The sequence below is a fragment of the Chiloscyllium plagiosum genome, chromosome 41, assembly GCF_004010195.1.
Source record: "Chiloscyllium plagiosum isolate BGI_BamShark_2017 chromosome 41, ASM401019v2, whole genome shotgun sequence".
Taxonomy (NCBI): Eukaryota; Metazoa; Chordata; class Chondrichthyes; order Orectolobiformes; family Hemiscylliidae; genus Chiloscyllium; species Chiloscyllium plagiosum.
Genome location: NC_057750.1, coordinates 4,922,153 through 4,945,487, shown reverse-complemented (window position 1 = coordinate 4,945,487; position 23,335 = coordinate 4,922,153). Strand labels below are relative to the sequence as shown.

General features: G+C 48.8%; 1 protein-coding gene across 5 annotated transcripts in view; it reads right to left on the bottom strand.

The window, feature by feature from the left end:
• The window catches only part of kptn (kaptin (actin binding protein)), a 32,699-nt gene extending 14,133 nt beyond the window's left edge, over window positions 1-18,566 (bottom strand). For 2 of the 5 annotated variants that reach the window (XM_043680799.1, XM_043680798.1), the window contains exons 1-12: window positions 18,189-18,564; window positions 16,220-16,302; window positions 15,135-15,219; window positions 13,915-13,969; window positions 11,128-11,203; window positions 10,960-11,033; window positions 9,888-9,997; window positions 9,546-9,662; window positions 6,335-6,419; window positions 5,515-5,650; window positions 3,662-3,871; window positions 1,152-1,347 (exon numbers count right to left, since the gene is read on the bottom strand). In XM_043680799.1, the coding sequence (XP_043536734.1) occupies window positions 1,156-1,347; window positions 3,662-3,871; window positions 5,515-5,650; window positions 6,335-6,419; window positions 9,546-9,662; window positions 9,888-9,997; window positions 10,960-11,033; window positions 11,128-11,203; window positions 13,915-13,969; window positions 15,135-15,219; window positions 16,220-16,302; window positions 18,189-18,420 (1,455 nt within the window). In that variant the 5' untranslated portion in view covers window positions 18,421-18,564 and the 3' untranslated portion in view covers window positions 1,152-1,155. Of the gene's footprint in view, window positions 1-219; window positions 1,348-2,611; window positions 2,692-3,661; window positions 3,872-5,514; window positions 5,651-6,334; window positions 6,420-9,545; window positions 9,663-9,887; window positions 9,998-10,959; window positions 11,034-11,127; window positions 11,204-13,914; window positions 13,970-15,134; window positions 15,220-16,219; window positions 16,303-17,714 lie in introns of those variants that run through there. The other 3 variants (XM_043680800.1, XM_043680797.1, XM_043680801.1) reach the window with 3 other exon arrangements.
• Between the last annotated feature and the right edge of the window lie 4,769 nt (window positions 18,567-23,335).

Genomic DNA, 23,335 nt, shown 5'->3' with positions numbered 1-23,335 from the left:
TACTGTGAAAAGTGAAACAACTGCGCCATCTGCTGCTCGGAAGAGGTGACACAGTTCAGGATCCAACATATTCTGATTAATTCAAGTTGCTGTCTCCTGCAGCTCCCAGTTTTCTGTTGACTGCAGACCCAGTAACTATCAGTCCTGAACAGCCTAGCGCCAAATACAAACACAGATTTCAGGACCAAAGCACTTCGACCCTCCTGCAAAAAAAAAACATTTGTGGAACATTCCAAACCATTTTTATTTTATTGCAATCCACCCAGACGTGCCACAGTTCTAATTATTTTTAAATTAAACTAACGCTTGCAGCACAGTGAATATTATTTCTGAAACATTACATGGGCGAAGGAATGACTTGCATTTCAGTAGCATCCTAAAACGCTTTGCAGTCAATTAAACATTTCCCTTAAAAATAATTGGCCATCGCTGTAAGGTTGGAAATGGAGCAGCTGTTTGGCAAAGAGCTAGCTGTCTCTAGCAGCAAGGTGATGTAAGAATCCGATGCTGACTGAGATTAAATATACACCTGGCATGCTGGGGGGGGATCTCTCCAGTCCGCCTCTTTCAAAGGTCAGGTGTCGCAGGTTTCCATCTGACTGAAAGGCGAATTGAGTTGTTGTATCATGCGAACGTTGGCTCCTCTGGCTGTGCAGCGCTCCTCCTGCTGTTACAACGCTTGGAAAGGGGTCTCTTGTTTTTTTTGGTGCAAGTCTCTAGAGAGAACTTAGGAAGGTGCAATGACAATAGACCCCCGCCCGCCAAAGCTTGGGGGTGGGGGGGGAACCGTCCACGCAGCGACTTCATTTGGAAAGGCGATGAATGAACAGGGGCACATTTGAATGTCGAGAGACTATCCTGGAGCACCACTGAAACACGGGCCTCTGGTCCACAAGCTTTCGAGCTCAAACAACTCTGAAGTACAAGATGGAAGGATTCGAAACCGTCTTTCGCTCAGCGACTTCCAGACTGCACTATTCCACGGGTACCTTCAGGTCAGAGGCTTCAGCTCCTCCGGACCCAGAGGCTGTGCAAACCGCTGATGTGAGAAATGAATCCCCGCTGCTTTTGTGTGGAGTGGGGGTGAAACATGGGTCACCATTTGAAGCGGGGTTGGGGGAGAGGGGGGGGTTATGCGAGCAAAAGCTCACCTCGTCAGCTGCTCCTTTCCACGGTTTCTTGGTGATGACACCCCGCGGTTTCCTCCGGCTCGGACGCTACCTGTGTGTCCATCCCGGCCTTGGCAAGCTCCGCACTGCCCGGGCCTGGAGGCAAATTCTTCCCCAAAGCCGACGCTTGGGAGCGAAGCCTCTCTAAGACCAGGCTGGCTGTCTGGGTGAGACTGTGCTGCAACACACAAGCAGACTGCACTTAATGTTGCTGTTTAAAAAAAAACATCATTTCGCAGCTACTAAGGTGGGGGCTAGTGATTGACCAAACTGGGGTTAAAATAGGTGGACAGGCCCCCAGGAAAAGGGGAAGGTCATTTAGGGTGTTAAGCCTGTCCCACCCACACCATTAGCTCAGGGCTGACCTGCAACATTGGGAGATGGTCACAGGATAAATAGACAAAGTCTTTTCCCTGGGGTGGGGGAGTCCAGAACAAGAGGGCATAGGTTTAGGGTGAGAGGGGAAAGACATAAAAGGGACCTAAGGGGCAACCTTTTCATGCAGAGGGTGGTACGTGTGCAGAATGAGCTGCCAGAGGAAGTGGTGGAGGCTGGTACAATTGCAATGCCAGAGGAAGTGGTGGAGGCTGGTACAATTGCAACATTAAATAGGCATTTGGATGGGTATATGTATAGGAAGGGTTTGGAGGGATATGGGCCAGGTGCTGGCAGGTGGGACTAGATTGGGTTGGGATATCTAGTCGGCATGGACGGGTTGGACCGAAGGGTTTGTGTCCATGCTGTACATCTCTATGACATGTGGTAATGGGCAGCATGGTGACTCAGTGCTGGTATCCCCCGCTTTTCAAAGGTTGGCTTTACGTCACTTCGCTTTTACCAAGGACCTACATTCATACCCGTTTTCGCTAACTGAAAGAAATCCAAAGAGGGTTTTCGCTTTTGTGAAGAAAGGCTAAATTTTTCCCATATAAATTAATGCTTCTTTGTTTTACACCATTTCAGCTTACAAAAGCTCTACTTTCGGATAGCGGAAAATATGTGTAGTTAGCACTGCTGCCTCACAGCGCCAGGGAGCCTGGTTCGATACCACCCTCGGGTGACTGTCAGTGTGGGGTTTGCACATTCTCCCAGTGTCTGCGTGGGTTTTCTCCCACAGTCCAAACGATGTGCAGGTTAGGGTGGATTGGCCTTGGCAAATGCAAGGTTACAGGGATGGGGTGGGTGTGGGTAGGACGCTCTGCAGAGGGGCAGTGTGGACTCGATGGGGCGAATGGCTTGCTTCTGCATTCTATGGATTCTACATCAGAGGATGAGTAATCCACAGGCCCCAGGCTAAAGCTCTGGGACATGGGCTCAAATCCCAGCTCAGGAGCTGATTAAACTGAAACTGAAATTGAGAGTGAGTGAGTAACACTTCTGTTGTAGCAAAAACCCCATCTGGTTCACGAATTTCGTTTAGGGAAGGAATCTGCCGTCCTTACCTGGCCTGGCCTACATGTGACTCCAGACCCACAGCAATATGGCTGACTCTTAAGTGTCGTCTGAAATGACAGTAGGGAAGCTGGGGGAACACAGGAAACCAGGCAGCATCAGGAGGTGGAGAAGTAAACGATTCCCTTCTTCAGGAATTCCTGAAGGATCCCACCCACCTACCTGATCTCTGTATTTCCCTTGGCCACTCCACCCTTACCTACACATCCCTGGATGCTATGGGGCAATTTAGCACGGCCAATCTACCTTAATCTGCACATCTTTGGGCTGTGGGAGGAAACCCATGCAGACATGGAGAGAATGTGCAAACTCCACACAGACAGTCGCCCGAGGCTGGAATCGAACCCGGGACCCTGGCGCTGAGGCAGCAGTGCTAACCACTAAGCCACCATGCTGTCCCCTCCCATGTCCTCAACATCCATCTCTCTCATATCTCAGTGCTCCCTGCCTTACTAACCAACGCTTGGTATCAGGGAGTTTTGGAACACAGAAGGAAGCCACTCAGCCCATCGAGCCAAGTCTAGCACTTTGCTCAAGCAATCCGAAATGAGTCCCAGTGCCCGACTCCAGCTCCAACAGCTCTGTCCCTTTCCTTCCAACACTTATTCAACTCCCCACCAAAAGGTGCAATGGTCCCTGCTCTCCACACCCACCACCCGGGGGCAATGATGTCTGTGTTCCGACAGACTTGGGTAAAGTTATCCTCTTTCGTAACCCCCAGCAACAACCTTTAACCCCATATGAATGGCTGCTGCAATCTTTCCCAATGTCCTCAGCCCATTGTCCCCTCTCACAGTCTGAGTGCCCTCCTCATCCAAGACCAAGTAAACCCGGCCATGTTTCTCTCACTCCTGGTGACAAATGCATTTAGAAAGTATAGAACCCGAGAGTGATGGAGGCCTTTCGGCCCATCTTCTCTGTGCTGGAAAGATACCAGTTCGAACTCAGATGTTTGGGAAGGAAGGGTAGCACAGTGGGAGCCGATTTCCATGACGACACGTAGGTGGGAAGGGGGTGGAAGGGAGACCGGGGCCTGTTACCTGCAAAATGTGCAGCCCCTTCAGAGAACCGACGGCGAGTTCAGAGAGACCGTCACACGTTAGGTCGACGTAGGCCAAGGAGAGCAGGGGGCTCTGGAAACTTCTTTTCCACAGGAGCCGGAATTCACCTCGGAGCCGGGGGGCGAGTCCTGACTCCACAGCCTCGGGATCAGGGGCCCCCATGGTGCAGGATTTGTAGCAGAGTAACTCCTGCCAAGAGAAAGCAAGCTCAGACCCCAGAGCAAAGGCAAAAACGACACACGGCCCCTTCCAGAAATGGAGGTCACCTTGCTGCCAGGGCTAGTCAGAATAGCTGGCTAGTCAGAGAGAGAGGGGCTAAGTTCCCACTCAGGTTAGTCTGGTGACGGTGCCTACTGGCAGGAGGACTGTTAGCTAGTCAGAAAGAGAGGGGCCAAATTCCCACTCAGGTTAACCTGGTGGCGGTGCCTACTGGCAGGAGGGCTGCTGGCTAGTCGGAGAGAGAGGGGCCGAATTCCCACTCAGGTTAGCCTGGTGACGGTGCCTACTGGCAGGAGGGCAAGGACTGGCATCTTCTGGACTAGTCAGCTGATCTCCCCCATTCTTTCTGGGTGGAAATTGACAGCTAGACAATCTGTGAAGTGGGAGGGTATTTGTTTATTAAACTCATCAGGACAGAATCGCAAGAAAGCCAATTTTAGAAAAGAGGGAATGGCAAGAGAGACCCAGCAGGAACCATTAAACGGTAGTTAATTAAATCCAAACCTGGAGACGTGACCGTGAGTGATCCGGGCACTGCCCAGGGGGTGTTACAAGGGTCAGATGTCGTGACAGTCCCATCCTCATTGAGAAAGGCTGATATAGTGAGAAGTGACATTATTTTCCAACGATGAAGCAAGGTCACATGGGAGGTCAACAACAAACAATGGGCATGGAAATAGCGTTTTTAACTTTGTGTTTTAGCTCCAAGGCCCTGAGCTGCACAAGGAGATAATTAGGGCAGGTGACCAAACATTTTGGTCAGAGACGCATCATTCAGGCAGAAGCTGAAAGAAGGTGAGAGAGTGAGGCAGGAGACGGACAGGGTTGATGGAGAGGGTTGACGGAGAGGGAGACCAGTTTAGGGAGAGTATTCCAGAGTTCAGGGTCCAGACAGCGGACAGCATTTCTTTTTATTACCGTGGAACGTGGGTGTCGCGGGTTGGGCCCAGCATTTATTGCCCATCCTTAATTGCCCCCTTGAGAAGGTGAGGTGAGCTGCCTTCTTGAACCGCTGCAGTCCATCTGTTGTGGGTTGACTCACAATGCCCTTAGGGAGGGAATTCCAGGATTCTGACCCAGTGAAGGAACGGTGATGTGTTTCCACAGTCAGGGTGGTGAGGGGCTCGGAGGGGAACCGGCAGGGGGTAGTGTTCCCATGTATCTTCGCGACAGAAGTTATTGTGGGTTTGGAAGGTGCTGTCTAAAGGAGCCTTAGTAAATTACTGCAGTGCATCGTGTAGACGTACACCCTGCTACTACTGAGCGTGGGTCATAGATAGAGTGAACATGGTGCCAATGAAACAGGGGCTGCTTTGTCCTGGATGGTGCTGAGTGTCTTGGAGCTGCCCTCATCCAGGGAAAGTGGGGAGTATTCCATCACACTCCTGACTTGTGCCTTGGAGATGGTGGACAGGCCTTGGGGTGACAGGAGGGGAGCTACTCGGAGCAGGATTCCCAGCCTCTGAGCTGCTCTTGTAGCCACTCTGGCGAGTCCAGTTGAGGTTCTGGTCAGTGGTAACCCTCAGGATGTCACCTCCAGGGATGGTATGATGGGAGCGGGGGTGCAGGGACATACAAGAAATCAGAAGCAGGGGGGACATTCCATTCGTTACCTGGCCATAGGTGCCAAGGAGGATCTCCTTCACCCCGTCAAAGTCGACATCGGTAACCAGCGCACACAGGACGCTGTCGAACTGGTCACTCTCTGGCAGGATGGCCTGATCACTGAGGCCATTCTTCAGCACATCCCTGCAAGGGGAGAGAAAGAGAGGTCAATGCACTGGCTCCTCCAGAGCAGCAGTGTTGGGAGGGAGCTGTAGCTGTCACTCGGTCACCGTAGCCGTCACTCGGTCGCCGGTTTTTCCCCCGGGGTATTGCCCTTATCGCAGAATCCCGATAGGGCGGTCAGAGGCCACTCAGCCCATCGGGTTTGCACCGACCCTCTGAAGAGTATCCCAGCCCACTGTCCTACCCTATCCCTGTAAGCCTGCATTCCCCACGGCTAGCCCACCTAACCTGCACGTCCCTGGACACCACAGGGCAATTTCCCATGGCCAATCCACCCGAACCAGCACATCTTTGGACTGCAGGGAGGAAACCCACACAGACACAGGGAGAATGTGCAAACTCCACACAGACAGTGGCCCGAGGCTGGAATTGAACCTGGGTCCCTGGTGCTGTGAGGCAGCGGTGCTAATCACTGAGCCACCGTGCTGTCACGAGCAGCACTTTGAGAACTTCTGTTTTGGGGAGTTAAGGGATGAATTTCCCAGGAATTTCATCGTGGGACTGGCCATGATGTACTGGGCTTCCCCCTTACACCCTGGTACTGAAGGGACTGCTGATTGACAGTGACAATGGCCCTGCTGTGACGCATCAAGGTGGCGCCAACAAGCCCAGTGCCCGTCCCTTTTGAATGCCAAGACGACTCACCTGTAAACTACAGAGAGCTCGATGGCGGAGGTCACAAGCAGGTTATAGTTCTCCAAAGAGGCATCAGCTTTGGCTGCATCAGAATCTGCAGTAAATAGAGAGAGAAGGTGGGGGGAGGGGGTAGAGGAAAACATTGGAATTGGAAAGGTTGGATGTTGCCCTGTTTCTGAGGTGCATACAGAGAAACAAATTAGAATCACTCAGCACAGAAACAGACCCTTCGGTCCAACCTGTCCCTGCCGACCAGGTTTCTCAAACTGGACTCGTCCCATTTCCCTGCGTTTGGCCCATATCCCTCGAAACCTTAAGCGGAAATAAGGACTGCAGATGCTGGACATTAGAGTCAAGATTTTCCTGCTCCTTGGATGCTGCCTGATCTGCTGTGCTTTTCCAGCACCACTCTAATCATTCCTCTAAACCTTTCCTACTCATGAACTTATCCAAAAGTCTTTTAAACTGTTGTACCCGAACCAGCCTCCACCACATCCTCTGGCAGCTCATTCCATACACACACCACCCTCTGATTCAAAAAGGTTGCCCCTCAGGTCCCTTTTAAATCTTTACCCTCTCACCTTCAACCTATGCCCTCTAGTTCTGGACTCCCCCACTCTAGGGAAAAGACCTTGGCCATTCACCCTACCCATGCCCCTCATGATTTAGAAACCTCTGTAAGGTCACCCCCCCAACCTCCTGCGCTCCAATGAAAAACGTCCCAGCCCCTCTTTACAACTCAAACCTCCCTTCCCAGCAACATCCTGGTAAGTTTTTTCTGAGTCCTCTCCAATTTAATATCCTTCCTATAACAGGGAGACCAGACCTGGACACAGTACTCTAGAAGAGGTCTCGCCAATGTCCTTTACAACCTCAATATGACGTCCCAACTCCTATCCTCAAAGGCAATGAAGGCAAGTGTCCCAAATGCCATCCTATTCACCTGTCTATATGTGATGCAAGCTTCAAAGAATTATGTACCTGGACCCCTAGGTCTCTCTGTTCGATAAAACTCCCCAGGGCTCAACGACATGTGTGCCCTGGGTGCGGAGGTAGGATTCTTGCTAGGCAGCAGTGAGCTGTGTATTAAGGGGGATTAATCTTTGTTAATGGCCTTATTAACTAGTTATCTCACCACACTCATATACAGCATCCTATCTTACCAAACCTGCTGAACAGACTAGATGAGAATTATTGACTTTGATCTCAGAGAGGGGGTACCTGGTGACTTCAGTCTGCTCCAAAGAACCTCTGGGTTGATCTCAGCATTTCAGGGCGTGCACTATGAGCATACAACCCACATCCACAGAGACTGGCATCTAACCCTGTGCCAATGAGAACGAGGCACATCTCCGAAGAAGTCGCCCAGTTATCAGAAGGATATTATTAAGCTGGAGAGGGTTCAGGAGATTGCCCAGGGTGTTGCTGGGTTTGGAAGGTTTGAGTTGTGGAGAAAGGCTGGGGGACGTTTTCACTGATGCGTAGGAGATTGAGAGGTGACCTTATAGACATTTATAAAATAATGCGAGGTATAGACAGAGATAATGGTTGCTGTCCTTTCCCCAGGGTAGGGGATTGCAAGACTAGGGCACATTTTTAAGGTGTGAGGAGAGAGAGTTAAAAAAGACACGAGGGGCAATTTTGTTTTTTTACACAGAAAGAATGTGTGGAATTTACATCAGAGCTGTAGAAGGAATTATTAGCGATGAATAACCAAACATTTGGCCAAAGACATTGAGTCCTGACAGTGGGGAGTCAGGCCATTCGGCCCATCGAGTCGACACCGACCCTCCAAAATGCATCCCAGCCAGACCTACCTGTAACCCTGCATTGCCAATGGATAATCCAATGAGCCTGCGCATCTTGGATACTATGGATAATTTCCCACGGCCAATCCACCCTAACCTGCACATCTTTGGATTGGCGGGGTGGGGGGGGGGGCGGGGAAGGTGCAAACTGCACACAGTCAGTGGCCCGAGACTGGAATCGAACCTGGGTCCCTGATGCTGTGAGACAGTAGTGCTAAACACTTAGCCACTTTAAATCCACACACAGTATACAGAGGAACCTTGATTATCCGAATATCTGGTAAGATCGCATGGTCCCAATGCTCAGCTACACCACGCTATCCAGAATTTGACTGACCAAATGGAATACTCCCCACGTGTCCTTTGGATAATTGAGGCTCCTCTGCATACTCGAGTAATAGTCAATCCTTTTTTGACTTACTTTAAATTTATGAAGTTAAAAATCACACAACACCAGGTTATAGTCCAACAGCTTTAATTGGAAGCACTAGCTTTTGGAGCGCTGCTCCTTCACCAGGTGGTTGTGGAGTACACGATTGTAATACACAGAATTTATAGCTATTTATTGACTACTACATGGATACTATTTTTGAGGGGCTGAAATTCATACTGTACCATTAGCAGAAGCCCAGCCAATCTCTAAATGAATTAAAGGGAGAAAAATAACGAATTATGGTAATCATGAAAACCCAGAGTGGAAGCCAACAGCCAGAGGACTGGAAGACAGGGAGTGGATCAGAACAACCAGCAGACTAGAAAGCTGGAGTGGGATGTGACGGCCGGCACACTGACTCACATTAACACTGATCTGTTACCTGTGAAGAACTAGGGCCGACTTTTACACGAGACGTGTGGAAAATTCCAGGTTATTTAGCCAAAAGTAGGGGGTTGACTTTTACGTGAGATCAACTATTACTCAAGTATATGGGGCTGTTTTCCCTGGAGTGTCGGAGACTGAGGGGTGACCTTATCAAGGTTTATAAAATCATGAGGGGCATGGGTAGGATAAATAGACAAAGGCTTTTCCCTGGGGTCGGGGAGTCCAAAACCAGAGGGCATAGGTTTAAGGTGAGAGGGGAAAGATATAAAAAAAAGAAACCTAAGGGGCAACTTTTTCATACAGAGGGTGGTGCGTAAATGGAATGAGCTGCCAGAGGAAGTGAGGGATATGGGCCAGGTGCTGGCAGGTGGGACAAGATTGGGTTAGGATATCTGGTCGGCATAAACGAGTTGGACTGAAGGGTCTGTTTCCATGCTGTACATCTCTATGACTCATATATATGGTAGGTTTTAAAGAACACCTTATAGAAGGAGAGAGAAAGAGCGAGGCACTTGTGTTAAAACAAATCATTGTAGAGTGAACATTGTACCTTTGCCGGTCAAGGTATTGAGGCCCATTCTCATTCACTCACCGACACTCGGTGCTCCTTGCCCGGTTGAATAGCCCTCACTGTTCTCAGTGGGTAACCCGAAGAGCAGGACAGTGGAAATCGGCCCATCCTGTTGTACATCCCAACTCTGCAGAACAACTGGACTTCAAATGGAGACAGTGGGTGAGAAACATGCACAAACACCGGGAGCGGGGTGGGGAAAGGGGGCAGCCTGAGACATGGGGCAAGGGGGAAGCAAGACAAACTGGGGCAGGTGGAGATTCCAGACCTCAAAAAAGGTAGTGAGCTGAAAGTAGGGCCGACAGTGCCAGGGAAGAGGTTGGGATGGAGGCTAGTCGCGATCGGCAACAGTCCAGTTCTGACCTTTCGATTCCTGATCCACGTGAGAAATCCCCACAAACCCATTCTGACAACCAAACGCTGTCAACCGTCTGGTCGAATCCGGAATATTGACCACATCTAGCCAGAGGACACTGTCATGAGATAAACAGGCATTAGCACTCACTTCCCACAGCATCTAGTGAGACGACAAAAAAAAACACAAGCCAAAAGTGACAGCACATGAGACTCAAAGGGAGCCAGAGGCAAGTCAGGGGTAGGTCACGAGATTGACTCCAGGGATTTGTCATGTGATGAGAGATTGAGCAGTTCAGGCCCATACCCTCTAGAGTTTAGAGCAATGAGAGATTTAAGTGAGATCTGTAAGATACTACAAGGGGATCGACAACGTAGGCGTGGAGAGGATGTTTCAAGTTGGGGAGTCTGGATCGAGAGGACACAGTTTTAAGATAAGGGGTGGCGGATTTGAAATAGAGGTGCGGAGAAATTACTCCTCTCCAAGGCACTCACTCTCCCAGATGGTGGGACACAGTTAATTTAATCATAGAATCGTTACAGTGTGGAAGTAGGCCATTTGGCCCATCAAGTCCACACCAACCGTCCGTCCGACGAGAATCCCACCCAGACCCACCCCCTTGTAACCCTCCATTCCCCTTGGCTAACCCACCTATCCTGCACATTCCTGGACATAATGGACAATGTATCACGGCCAATCCACCCTAACCTGCACCCACGCAGACACAGGGAAAAGACACAAACTCCACACAGACAGTCGCCCGAGGGTGGAATCAAAGCTGGGTCCCTGGCGCTGTGAGGCAGCAGAGTTAACCACTGAGCCATGAAGGAGGACCAGAGAAGATAGACAAGTTTTCAATTAGTAAAGGGTTGAAAGAGCACAGTTGAGGCTGAGATGAGATCAGCCATGATCGTACTGAAAGACGGAGCAGGCCTGAGGGGCGGAATGGCCTCCTCCTTCTCCTGGTTCTACTGAGAGAATCTGTGAGCAACACACAGAGAGCCACGGAGCTGTGGCCTAACCTAAAACATCCCAAGGTCCACGCGCAATGTACCAGTGCGAGCAATGCTGAGGTCTTACTGGCTGGGTAGGCCTGTTAACTCGGGGAATATTAATCCCGTCGGCCTTTCTTCAAACTGATGCAGCGTTTCGTTCTGTGAGACAAGGAGAGAGACAGAAGGCAGCGGTCACTCGGGGAAATTGACAAGATGCGAAACTGAGCCGCAGTTGGATGGGGGAAGGGCTCACCTCTTTGTACAGGTGGATCTGGTGGTCGTGGCCACTGAGCAGGAACACGGTCTCTCGCTGCTGCCGTTCCTGGATCCTGGAATGTGGAAAAGGGAAATGTGAAGTCGGCCAGGGGGCGGGGGAAGCCACCCTGCCCCTGCCCTGTTGTTAACGCCAGGTCACTCAGGAGTGAAATCGGGGAGGTCTTCCTCACACAGCAGGTCACAGAAATCAGCAATTCTCTCCTTCAAACACCTGAGGGCTTAAACTTAAAAATCACACAACACCAGGTTATAGTCCAACAGGTTTATCTGGAAGCACTAGCTTTCGGAGCACTGCTCCTTCATCAGGTGGTGATGAAGGACCACTGATGAAGGAGCAGCGCTCCAAAATAAACCTGTTGGACTATAACCTGGTGTTGTGTGATTTTTAAACTTTGTCCACCCCAGTCCAACACCGGCTCCACCAAATCCTGAGGGCTCAAGGCATCGCTCAGTTGATTGAAGACTCAGACTGTGGTAAGTTAGGACAGTGCTTTCCAAACACTGAAAGTTGGCACAGCCCCTCCCCAGCGGGCAGCAGGAGAAGGCACACAAATGGAAATGACCCACACTGGAACAATGAAATGCGACACCAGTTCCCAGTTTTACTGGTGTCGGGTGCCCATTGCTGCTGGGAGCTTGCGGGTCCCCAAAACGTCAGCTCGTGATCCCACTCGGGTTCCTGACCACCACTTGGGGAAACCTCAGGGGTTGATCAAGGTTGGGCAGTCACTACAGCAGCAGCACGGGTCATCGAGCAAACACTGTGCACAACAGAGCCCGAGTATTTCAATGGTGTACTTTTCACTCTCTCCTTGTAAGCTACATTGTTGGATAAACTACAGGAGTTCTTAGTTGGACAGCAGCTCAGACTCTCAGTGCTGCTGCCTACACCAGGCTGCCGACGAGGGGCACAGAGGTTCCAAATTTACTCCAGCCAAAATGGGGGTCAAATTCCTGTACGTTGGCACCAATCTAATACCACGCCCGCTGTCAGTGCCAACTGATCTGCCAAAGGATTGGGGTTGCTATGGCACTGCACATTACAAACTGAACTGTTGGAGACAGTTTCTAAAATTGACCTGTTTAAGGATGTTATGACTCACCCTCTGCAACGGGTGGGATTTGAACCCAGGCCTCCTGGCTCAGAGATAGGGACCCCACCGCTGCACCACATGTGCACATCCCTGGAGGTTTGGACGGTGATGATCCAAACACCAAATGTTTTCTCCTTCCCGTGCCTGAGCAGGAATCACTCTCATCCACACTCCCTGCCAGTGAATGATTTGGAGTTCACTACTCAACTGCATATTAATTTTTCTCCTCGTCTGGAGGAATCGGTCAGTATGCACTTATTGCTCATCCCTCGCTGCCTGCTAACAGAAAAGACTAGGGTACAGTCTCAAGGTGAAGGGACAACCCTTTAGAACTGAGATGAAGGGGGATTTCTTCAGCCAGAGGGTGGGGAATCTTTAATTCATTGACGAGATGAGTGTGTTGCTGTCCCATTCCTAATTAATTAGAGGGAAGTTCACAATTAACCACATTTGCTGTGGGTCTGGAGTCACATGTAGGCCAGACCAGGTAAGATGGCAGTTTCCTTCCCTCAAGGCATTAGGTGAACCAGAAGGGTTTTTCCTGACAATTTATTCACGGTCATCACTTTTATTTCTTAATGGGTTCAGTTCCCACTGTCTATTATTCTGGGGTTCGAACCCTCATTACCAAAATATAGTCTGGGTCTTTGGATTAACAGTTTGATGACAATACCACTAGGCCAACGCCTCCACCACATCTGCGGAACTCATTGTCATAGGAGGCCAAGTCATAGAGTTGTCGTGAACACAGTGGGGAGCCATAATTACTAATAGAGGCACTGGTCACCACTGGTGAGAAATTCAAGCTTAACTACAGTTACTCGACCAATGGTGCAGAGTCGCTTTTGTTGGTGTTGGGAGGCTTGAACTTCTGGTGAATTTGGATTCCTGAGAGGGACCGGAGATGCATTATTTGGGCATCTTTGTAAACCACGGAGAATGTAAGGGCGTTATAGTCAGAGAGTGGTACAGCACAGAAACAGACCCTTCATTTCAACCTGTTCATGTTGACCAGATGTCCTAAACTAATTTAATACCATTTGACAGCATTTGGCCCATATCCCTCGGAGCCCTTCCTATTCATGTACCCATCTTGATGCTTTTTCAATGTTGTAATTGCTCCAGCCTAAACCACTTCCTCTCATTCCATACACGTACCACCCTCTGTGGGAAACAGTTGCCCCTTAGGTCCCTTTTATATCTTTCCCCTCTCACCCTAAACCAATGCCGTCTAGTTCTGGTCTCCCCGCCCGCGGAAAAGACCTTGTCTATTCACCCTATCCACGCCCCTCATGATTTTATAAACCTTTCTAAGGGTCACCCCTCAGCGTCTGACACTCCAGGGAAAACAGGCCCAGCCTATTCAGCCTCTCCCTGTAGCTCAAACCCTCCAGTACCAGCAACATCCTTGCTGAACCCTTTCAAGTTTCACAACATCTCTTCTATAGTGGGGAGACCAGATATGAATGCAGTATTCCAAAAGTGGCCTCACCAACATCCTATAAAGCCGCAACATGACACCCCAGAATAGCCTAATTCTGCTCGTATATCATTCGGGCTTATGGGAAGGCAGCGGATCAGAATTATTTTGTATTTGTTTGGGTTTAGTTTCTAACCCAAAAGGGGGCACCTAAGGAAGTGAAGCAAAGAGGCAGATCCCAGGCACTTACTCCACATGGCACAACTGGAAGGGGGTGAACTGGAGTTCCAGGTTAAGGCAACTTTCTGTAAAAACAGAAGCACAGGTTAGTGCCCACTCTCTGCAAAAGAGAATCATCGCAGAATACAGTTAAAATCCCTCAGCGTCCCCCCCGTCCGTACCAGGTTAAGCTGGTACCATCACCGTGACCCTCACGCACTCTGAGCCATCCACCCCTTAACCTGCCTACCCCATTACATGGAAAGCATCAACAGTGGTCCGCACTCTCAGCCCTGAGGCCAGAATCATAGAACCCCTACAGTGTGGAAGTAGGCCATTCAGCCCATTGAGTCTACACCGGACCTCCGAAGAGCATCCCACCCAGACCCATCCCTATAACCTTGCATTGCCCATGGCCAATTCCCCTAACCTGCACATCCAGGACACTACGGGATCATTTCCCACGGCCAATCCACCCTAATCTGTACATCCCCGGACACTATGAGACAATTTCTCACAGCCAATCCATCCTAACCTGTAAATCCCTGGATACTACAGAACAATTTTCCATGGCCAATCCACCCTAACCTGTACATCCCCGGACACTACAGAACAATTTCCCATGGCCAATCCACCCTAACCTGTACATCCCTGGACACTACAGGACAATTTCCCATGGCCAATCCACCCTAACCTGTACATCCCTGGACACTACAGGACAATTTCCCATGGCCAATCCACCCTAACCTGGACATCCCTAGACACTACAGGACAATTTCCCATGGCCAATCCACCTGAGCCTGCACATCCCCAGACGGCCACGGGATAATTTCCCATGGTCAATCCACCCTAACCTGTACATCCTCGGACACTACGGGACAATTTCCCAAGGCCAATCCACCCTAACCTGTACTCACAAAGATGTACAGGTTAGGGTGGATTGGCCTTGGGAAACCCACGCAGACAAGGGGAGAATGTCCGTGTGGAGTTTGCACAGTCGCCTGAGGCTGGAATCGAACCCAGGTCCCTGGCGCTGTCAGGCAGCAGTGCTAACTGCAGTCGGAGGTCACGGGTCCCTGAGGAACAGTGAAGTTCAGGTTATTCCCCCAGTCAGTACCAAAGGAGTGCTGCATTGTCAGAGTAGTCATCTTCCTGGCCTAGACATGAAACCCTCAGACCCAGAGGCTGGGGCCAGGGGGGACTTGCTTAAAATCGACCGAGAGCCAAAAAACAAATCAAACATTGACTCACGGGCGATGGAGTCCAAATTGTACTCAGATCCCGGCTCGTAGTCGCAATAGATGTTGAGGAACGGGCTTGCCTTATCGCCAGAGTCCTGTGGAAAATAAAAGCAGCAACAACAATCAACCTCAGAGTGAAGTGGAGCTCAGGATCCCAGGCATTTAACATCATCGAGCACGTGACTGTATTCATTGGCCATCACACACTTTGTGACCTGCTGAGATTCTGCCAGATTCCATTGAAAAGAGGAAACGGTGACGAAGCAGCATTCTGTCATGAGCTCAGGAGTCCAGTGACACAGACTAATCCCTGGGGACACAGGAGTGAAATCCGATTAGGGCAACAGATGGAATTTACATTAAAATGAATAGAGAAAATATAAAGCCAGCCTCAGAAATGGTAACCGGCAATGATTTGTCACTGCCATCCTTACCCAGGCTGGACAATATGTGACTCCAAACCCACAGCAATGTGGTTGACTCTCAACTGCCCTCCGAGATAGCCCTAACACACCATCAGTTCAAGGGCAGTTAAGGATGGGCAATGTACAGTCATCAGATTTCTTTGAGCCTCGAATATAATCTCATGCAAGAAAGAAATGCCTTGGGTTTGTTCGTTGGATAAAGTCAAACTCCAATGTTTGTTTCACATGCTACTGTACAGAACCAAACTGATTTAGTGACTAAGTTGGAGAAAATTATTGCAGACGCTGGAATCTGTACTGAAAACAAAAAATGCTGGAGATCACAGCAGGTCATACAGCATCCACGGAGATTTGAGATTCAAAATGCTAGTTTGCTTCTCTCCATGGATGCTGCCTGACCCGCTGTAATTTCCAGCATTTTTGTTTTCACTGTTTTAGTGACTATGTATATTCATAAAAATACCTTTATGTACAAAGTAATTAAGTAGTAGTTTAGCATGGGCAACAAATATTGATCTTGCTAGTGATGTCCACGTCCCACATAATAATAAACAAAAGTCAATTCTTTCTTAAACTGAGAAGCATTTTGTTTTAAAAGGAAAGATTTCTAACTATATAGCTCTTTCCACTGGAACCCAGCGTGCAGTTTGCAAAGTACCAGCGACCTCACCTTGATAAAGGTTATTCCCACAACCAGACCTCGTTTCGGTGCAGATTTGTTGAAAGCATCAATAGATACGATTTCTGCGTCCACTGAGGAGGGAACGGAAAAGGTCAATTTTAAGAATTTCCACAACGTCACACACCCAGCTCTCAATCTCTTACACTCCTCTCTGGATCCATGGTGCAGGTTTTGAGCAGATTGCATCGATCCTGTGTTCAAGCCCCAAGACTCTTACACCTCTTGCCTCATGGTTTTCAGACACTGCAAGTGCCTTGACCATCTCTTACCTCCTGCAGGTCCCCTATGTTATTCTCACATAACTGGCACTCCCTCATTTTATAGTCTCCTATGTTTCCAGTCTTAAACCCAGCCTCAAGCACCATGACAACCTTTCTCATTCCACCACCAACAAAATTCTTCTGGAGGAGATGTTAAACCAGGGCCTCTGGTCTGCCTCTCAATTGAATGCAGAAGACCATATGATAATAGCAGGACAGATCTCCCAGTCATTATCCATCCCTGAAACAGCATTTAAATAGATTATCTGCTCACTTATCCCATTGTTGCGTTTCCTACATTACGACAACAATCCCACTTAAAGACAAATCGGTGGTTCCACTGGCTGTGAAGCACTTTGGCATATCAAGACAGGTGCTAGATAAACGCAAGTATCCTGACTCGTCTCCCACATATTGTCTGTGCTCTAACTCACACCAAGTCCTGCCCTGTTATCATTGCTGTGTTTGCTGACTCCCTGTCAAGGCAACATTTTAACTTCAAGATGCTCATTTTTAAGTCATTCCATGTCCTCAACCTTCCCTAATCTCCTCCACCCCTACAACCTTCCTGAACTCCTCGAACTCTGTGGCCTCCTGTGCATTCCCCATTTTAAATCATTCCAGCATGGGCAGCTAGACACTGGAGGATTCTGGGAAACCACAGGCAGGAGCTGGGAGCATCAAAAGCAGGTCTCCTAAGGTGAACACTGGCACCTCAGGTGGAGTTGCAAACTGAGATTTTGAAATTGTGAGCTTTGAAGCAGCAACGGTCAACACCCCGCCCCTTCTCCTCCAACTTGATTCCCTTACTGATTAAAAATCTATCACAGAGTCCCTGCAGTGCAGATAAGAGGCCAATCATCCCATCAAGCATGTGCTGACCCTCCGATTTAAACCCCACGTTTACCACAGCCAATCCACCTGACCTGCACATCTTTGGACTGTGGGAGGAAACCGGAGCACCCGGAGGAAACGGACACAGACACTGGGAGAATGTGCAAACACCACACAGACAGTCACCTAGAGGGTGGAATTGAAACCTGGGTCCCTGGCACTGTGAGGCAGCAGTGCTAATCACTGAGCCACTGTGTCCATCTCAGCCTCGAGTATACTTTAATGATTCAGCCTCAACTGCCCTCTGCTGTGAAGAATTCCACAGATTCATTACCCTCTGCCACAAGAAAATTCCTCTTTATCTCTGTTTCAAATGCGCGGCCACTTACTCCGAGATGACGTCCTCTGATCCTAGCCTCTTCCCCCATGTGGGTGAACCACTTCGCTGCACCTACATTGTCCACTTGCAAGCCCCTCCGGCCAGTTTCCCTGGACAATCAGTGGTCAGTTCAGAAGGAATTCTGAGCTGACCAAGGTGCAGGGTCAGAGGAGGTGGTCACACTCCATTACCTGGGATGTAGGTGAGCTGCACCTACCCTGTCCACACCAGTTGTATGTCCAGGTGCCCCTCCAGCCAGGACAATGAGTGGTCAGTTGAGGGGGTGGGGATGGGGGTGGGGGTGGGGCAAAGGGACAGGGTCACTCTCCATTACCTGGGATGTAGGTGAGCTGCACCTACCCTGTCCACACCAGTTGTATGTCCAGGTGCCCCTCCGGCCATTCTGCCTGGACAATGAGTGGTCAGTTGAGGGAGTGGGGTGGGGATGGGGGTGGGGCAGAGGGACAGGGTCACTCTCCATTACCTGGGATGTAGGTGAACTGCACCTCCTTGGCCAGGGGCCGGATCTTCTGGCGGGGGGTCTGGTATCTGAAGTTGATGACCTTTCCCTTGAGGGTGGCGGTCAGGAGGTCACAGCCTCCCTCAGGCCTGGGGAAGGCGCTCAGGCCGTAGATGTTGCTCTGGGAGGACAGGCGGCTGAAACTGTCCTCCAGCAAGGGGCAGGAACCGTACAAACTGCTCGGAGGCCCTTCCATAAGGAAGGGGAGGGGCGGGGAAGGAGAGTTACATCGACCTCGGCTCCAGGACCCCTCGGCCCATCCTCACTCGACTCAATTCACCGTCGCGTGAAGACCTTCGTGCCCCTAACAAAGATGGCGTCCCAACGGCTTCCGCGACGCGCCCCCAACAAAGATGGCGCCTGGCGACTTTCATGACGCGACTCTATCAATGATGGCGTCTCGAAGGTACGCCCCCTCCGCCCCCACAACCACCTGATGAAGGTGCAGCACTCCGAAAGCTAGTGCGTCCGAATAAACCTGTTGGACTACAACTTGGCGTTGGGAGATTTTTAACCCCATAACAAGGATGGCGTTTTGTCGCCTTCCACGACACGCCCCTATCAACGATGGCGTCCCGAAGACCTGCCCCTAATAAACATGGCGCCTCGCTGACACCAATGACACGCCCTATCAAAGATGGCGGCAGATCGGTTTCTTTGACAGGTCCCTAACAAATATGGCGTCACGTCGGATGACGCAACACGCCCCGATCAAAGATGGCGACACGTCGGCTTCTATAACACGCCCACATCAAATGTGGCATCACACCAACGCTATGCCGAAATTAAACATGGTCCATTGCTGACAACTACCCTTAGTTGCAGATGGTGTGGACGGCAGATGCTGGAAAGTCAGCCGATGAAACGTGGAGCAAGTCAAGCAGCATAGGATAGGCAGGACAGTCGCCCTGATCTATACCCCTATCAATGATGGCGACTGCGCCGTGTGGAAGAATGCCCCTATCAAAGATGGCGTTCCCTCCGTCCATGCGATGCGCCTCTATTTAAAGATGGCGGCTTACCAAATCTGTTTAAATGCCCCTATCAAAAATGGCGTCTTGTTATTGTCAGTGACACGTCCCTAACAAAAATGCTGCGTTGTAACTTACTAGCAGGCACAGTGGGCGGCACAGTGGTTAGCACTGCTGCCTCACAGCGCCAAATCTGTTTAAATGCCCCTATCAAAAATGGCGTCTTGTTATTGTCAGTGACACGTCCCTAACAAAAATGCTGCGTTGTAACTTACTGGGCGGCACAGTGGTTAGCACTGCTGCCTCACAGCGCCAGAGACCCGGGTTCAATTCCCGCCTCAGGCGACTGACTGTGTGGAGTTTGCAGTTTCCTCCGGGTACTCCGGTTTCCTCCCACAGTCCAAAGATGTACAGGTTAGGTGAATTGGCCATGTTAAATTGCCTGTAGTGTTAGGTAAGGGGTAAATGTAGGGGTATGGGTGGGGATATAAATAGGTTGCGCTTCAGGGCCAGTTTCCACACTGTATGTAATCTAATCTAATTTTAAAAAAAACCAGGCTGCACATTAAATATTTGGAATTCACTATCAGACGATCGTTCGAATGCAGGAGGCTGTTCAGGTCATCATGACTGTATTGGTCTCTGACTATAACCTGTTGTGATTTTTAACTTTGCACACCTCAGTCCAACACAGGCATCTCTAACTCAGTACTGCTCTCCGAGCACGTGTAATAAAACAACATTTCTGGAAAATTTCAGGTCTGGCAGTATCTGAAGAGAAGTAGAGTTAACTTTTCGAGTCCAGTGACACTTAAGAACTCATTGTCCCAGGCTATCCAGCTGAAGATACTTCATAGGGCCCATATAGCACCAGTTCGACTGGCAAGATTTAAGGCAGGAGCATCTCCAATGTGTCCCAAATGCAAAATAGAGGTGGGCACTCTTGTACATTGCCTATGGACCTGTCATAAGATCTGTAGATATTGGACTAAAGTAGCAAGTACCCTGACAGAAATTTTAGGAACGGAAATTAAAGTGGACCCGGTATCTCTCCTTTTGGGCTTTTCGAACTTTCCCTCCCTGGACATGTACGGGAAGAGACTATTTTCTATTCTTTCTTTCTGTGCAAGGAAAAATATTTTGGTGAACTGGGTGGCTGAGGGCCCCCCTGGACTTTCAAATTGGCACAGAATAATTATGGAATGTATTCCCCTTGACTTCCTTACAAATATGGTGCACCGAAAGACCGAATTATTTTATAAAATATGGCAGCCCTTCTTGAATTACATAAATACAGATATTTCGGCTATCCTAACAAGGGCTTTTATTTAATTGAGATTACAAACCTGGCTGGTCCGGGGCCCCTTGGGAGAGGAATCCCGCACGAATATGGGTTTTAGTACATCTGATGTTAACACATTCCGAGCATGTAAGAGACTTAAATATACACTCTGGTTAGTTGTAGGTTAGATTAGTAGATAGTTGAGTTTTGTTTTTTTTTCTTTTTCAGTTTTTTTTTCTTTTGTTAAATTTTGGCTATTGTGTATTTGATTTAATTGTATATCAATGTTTATATTTGAGAGTTTTGTTTATTTTTGTAAACTTGTAAAAATGTTAAATTTCTAATAAAAATAGCTATTTAAAAAAAGAACTCATTGTAGCTAGGAAAAAGGTGGTATTTATGCTGAAGACTGGTGTGAAAAGGGAGTGGATAAAAGGTGGAGATGGAGCTCAGAGAGAGGGGGGAAGCAATTGAGCAGACAAAGGAATAGATGGTATGAGCTAGGGAGACAGAAATGCTGAAAATAGGACCATCAGTGGACAGAAATGGGTTGGTTCTGAAGAAAGCAGACTCTGATGACAAGGCGTTGGGGTGGGTAAAGGACATGGAAGACACTCAGGCCTGAAAATTAAACTCGATATTGAGCAGCAGGATCCCCATCTAGATAACGAGGTACTGTTCTTTCAGCTTGTGCTGAACTTCACTAGAACACTGCAGCTGGCCTGAGACAGTGTTTTGTTTCAGATTTTCAGAATCTGCAGTTCTTTGGTTGTTGCTCAGTAACCCGGCACTTTAGATAATAATCCACTGCCCTCTTGAATGCCTCAATTGAACCTATCTCCATACTTCCAGACATTATATTCCAGCCTCAAACTATTAGTTGTTAAAGAGTTCCTTACCCCACATTTACTTCCTTTACAAGGCATCTTAAAATTGTGCCCTCTGATTTGTAATCCATTTAAAAGTGGGAGCAATTTTGCCCTCTGCTCACTTATCATTGTTTCATTAAATATTGTGCATTTATTGTAAGGACTTGCTACAGCAATGAACAATTAAAAACAGAACAATTAAATTCTAAAAGAAAACTAATAGTGCAGTTTTTTTAAACTAAAATCTTGTATAGCAAACTGCTATTGGCCTGTTTCAATGTTTTTATTTTTCCAGTCATGTTTTACAATGTGAAGTTTGACTTCCATTTCAGCAATCATAAGCAAGCCTATTTTTGCAAGTCATTTTGTATGTTTGTTAGTGTGAATAATTGGTTTCATCTCTTCTAAGCAAACTTCTATCGCTTTAGATATGAAATCCTGGAATAGTAGAACAGACTGGGGCTACATGGTAGCTTAGTAGTTAACACCAACAGTCCAAAGATGTGCAGGCCAGGTGAATTGGCCATGCTAAATTGTCCGTAGTGTTAGGTAAGGGGTAAATGTAGGGGTATGGGTGGGTTGCGCTTCGGCGGGTCGGTGTGGCCTTGTTGGGCTGAAGGGCCTGTTTCCACACTGTAATCTAATCTAACTACTGCCTCAGAACACCAGGGATGTGGGTTCGAGCCCAGCCTCGGCGGACCGTGTGTGGAGTTTGCACATTCTCCCCGTGTCTGCGTGGGCTTCCTCTTATTTCCTCCACAATCCAAAGATGTGCAGGTTCGGTGAATTGGCCATGTCCCTGAATGCCACGGGCAACGTAGTATGTAGTTTAAGTGCATTAGTCAGGGGTAAATGTATGGGAATGGGTCTGGGTGGGTTACTCTTTGGAGAGTCGGTGTGGACTCGTTGGGCCAAAGGGCCTGTTCCCACACTGTCGGGATCTAATCTTGACTGAATGGCCTAGTTCTCCTCCCTCGCTTTATGATCCAGTGTGACTGGGCCTCTGGTTTTGCTATGGGACAGTCTTGATATTTCACCAAATGCCCTAGTGTCCTGCCCATATCCCAAAAATAGTACAAATATCTTGGTTTCCATCTTGGCTGTCAAATATAAACTGGGTCAAGGGAGAAAAAAATATCTTTGCAAATGTATGCCAACAGGATATGGAACACATCACATTCTGCCGCATGCAATGTACCCTCCCTCCACTGTCCCCTCAATGCAAGGACATTCTTATAATAAAAATCCAAAGGACTGTGGATGCTAGGAATCAGAAACAAAACCAGAAATTGCTGGAAAAAGCTCTGCGGGTCTGACAGCAGTGGAGAGAAATCAGAGTTAACGTTTCAGGTTGAGTGACCCTCCCTCAGTTGTCACAGCCTTGTTGGAACCATTGCTAAAGACACCTTTTAAACAACCACTTGGACTGAAGGGTCTGTCTGTGCTGTACATCTCTATGACTGAGGTGGCAGAGCAAGTTCTGAGCAGGCTGACTGTCCTGCTCCTGTCTCTAGGAGAACAGGTCAGTACAAGATAGATAAACATGATATACCACAAGCGTGGATTTTCTGGTAATAATAGCCATGAGCAGTGGCTTAATAGGACCTCAGTGTAACAAGTATCACATTAAGAAATTGCAGAGATCCTCATATTTGTAAGGGTGCTGTACTTAGAGGTAGTGTCTTGTACAGTCGTAGTGGTGGTAGAATGGAAACAGACCCTTTGGTCCAACTTGTTCATACCATCGCACATCAGTATCTGCTAACTGACAGCAACTCTAATCTTCCCCATGCAACCCATTAGAGGTTCCACAGTAATATGCAGGTACCAAGAGGGAGTGTGGATTGCTAAACGAGTGCAAGAAATGGCCAACAAAATTACACACAGTCTCTTGTAGTTGAGACCATGGGAAATGGGAAGAGGAGTCGGCCATTCAGCCCCTCCATTCTCAGGACCATGGTTGATCTGACCCCTCTCATGGCTGCTTTC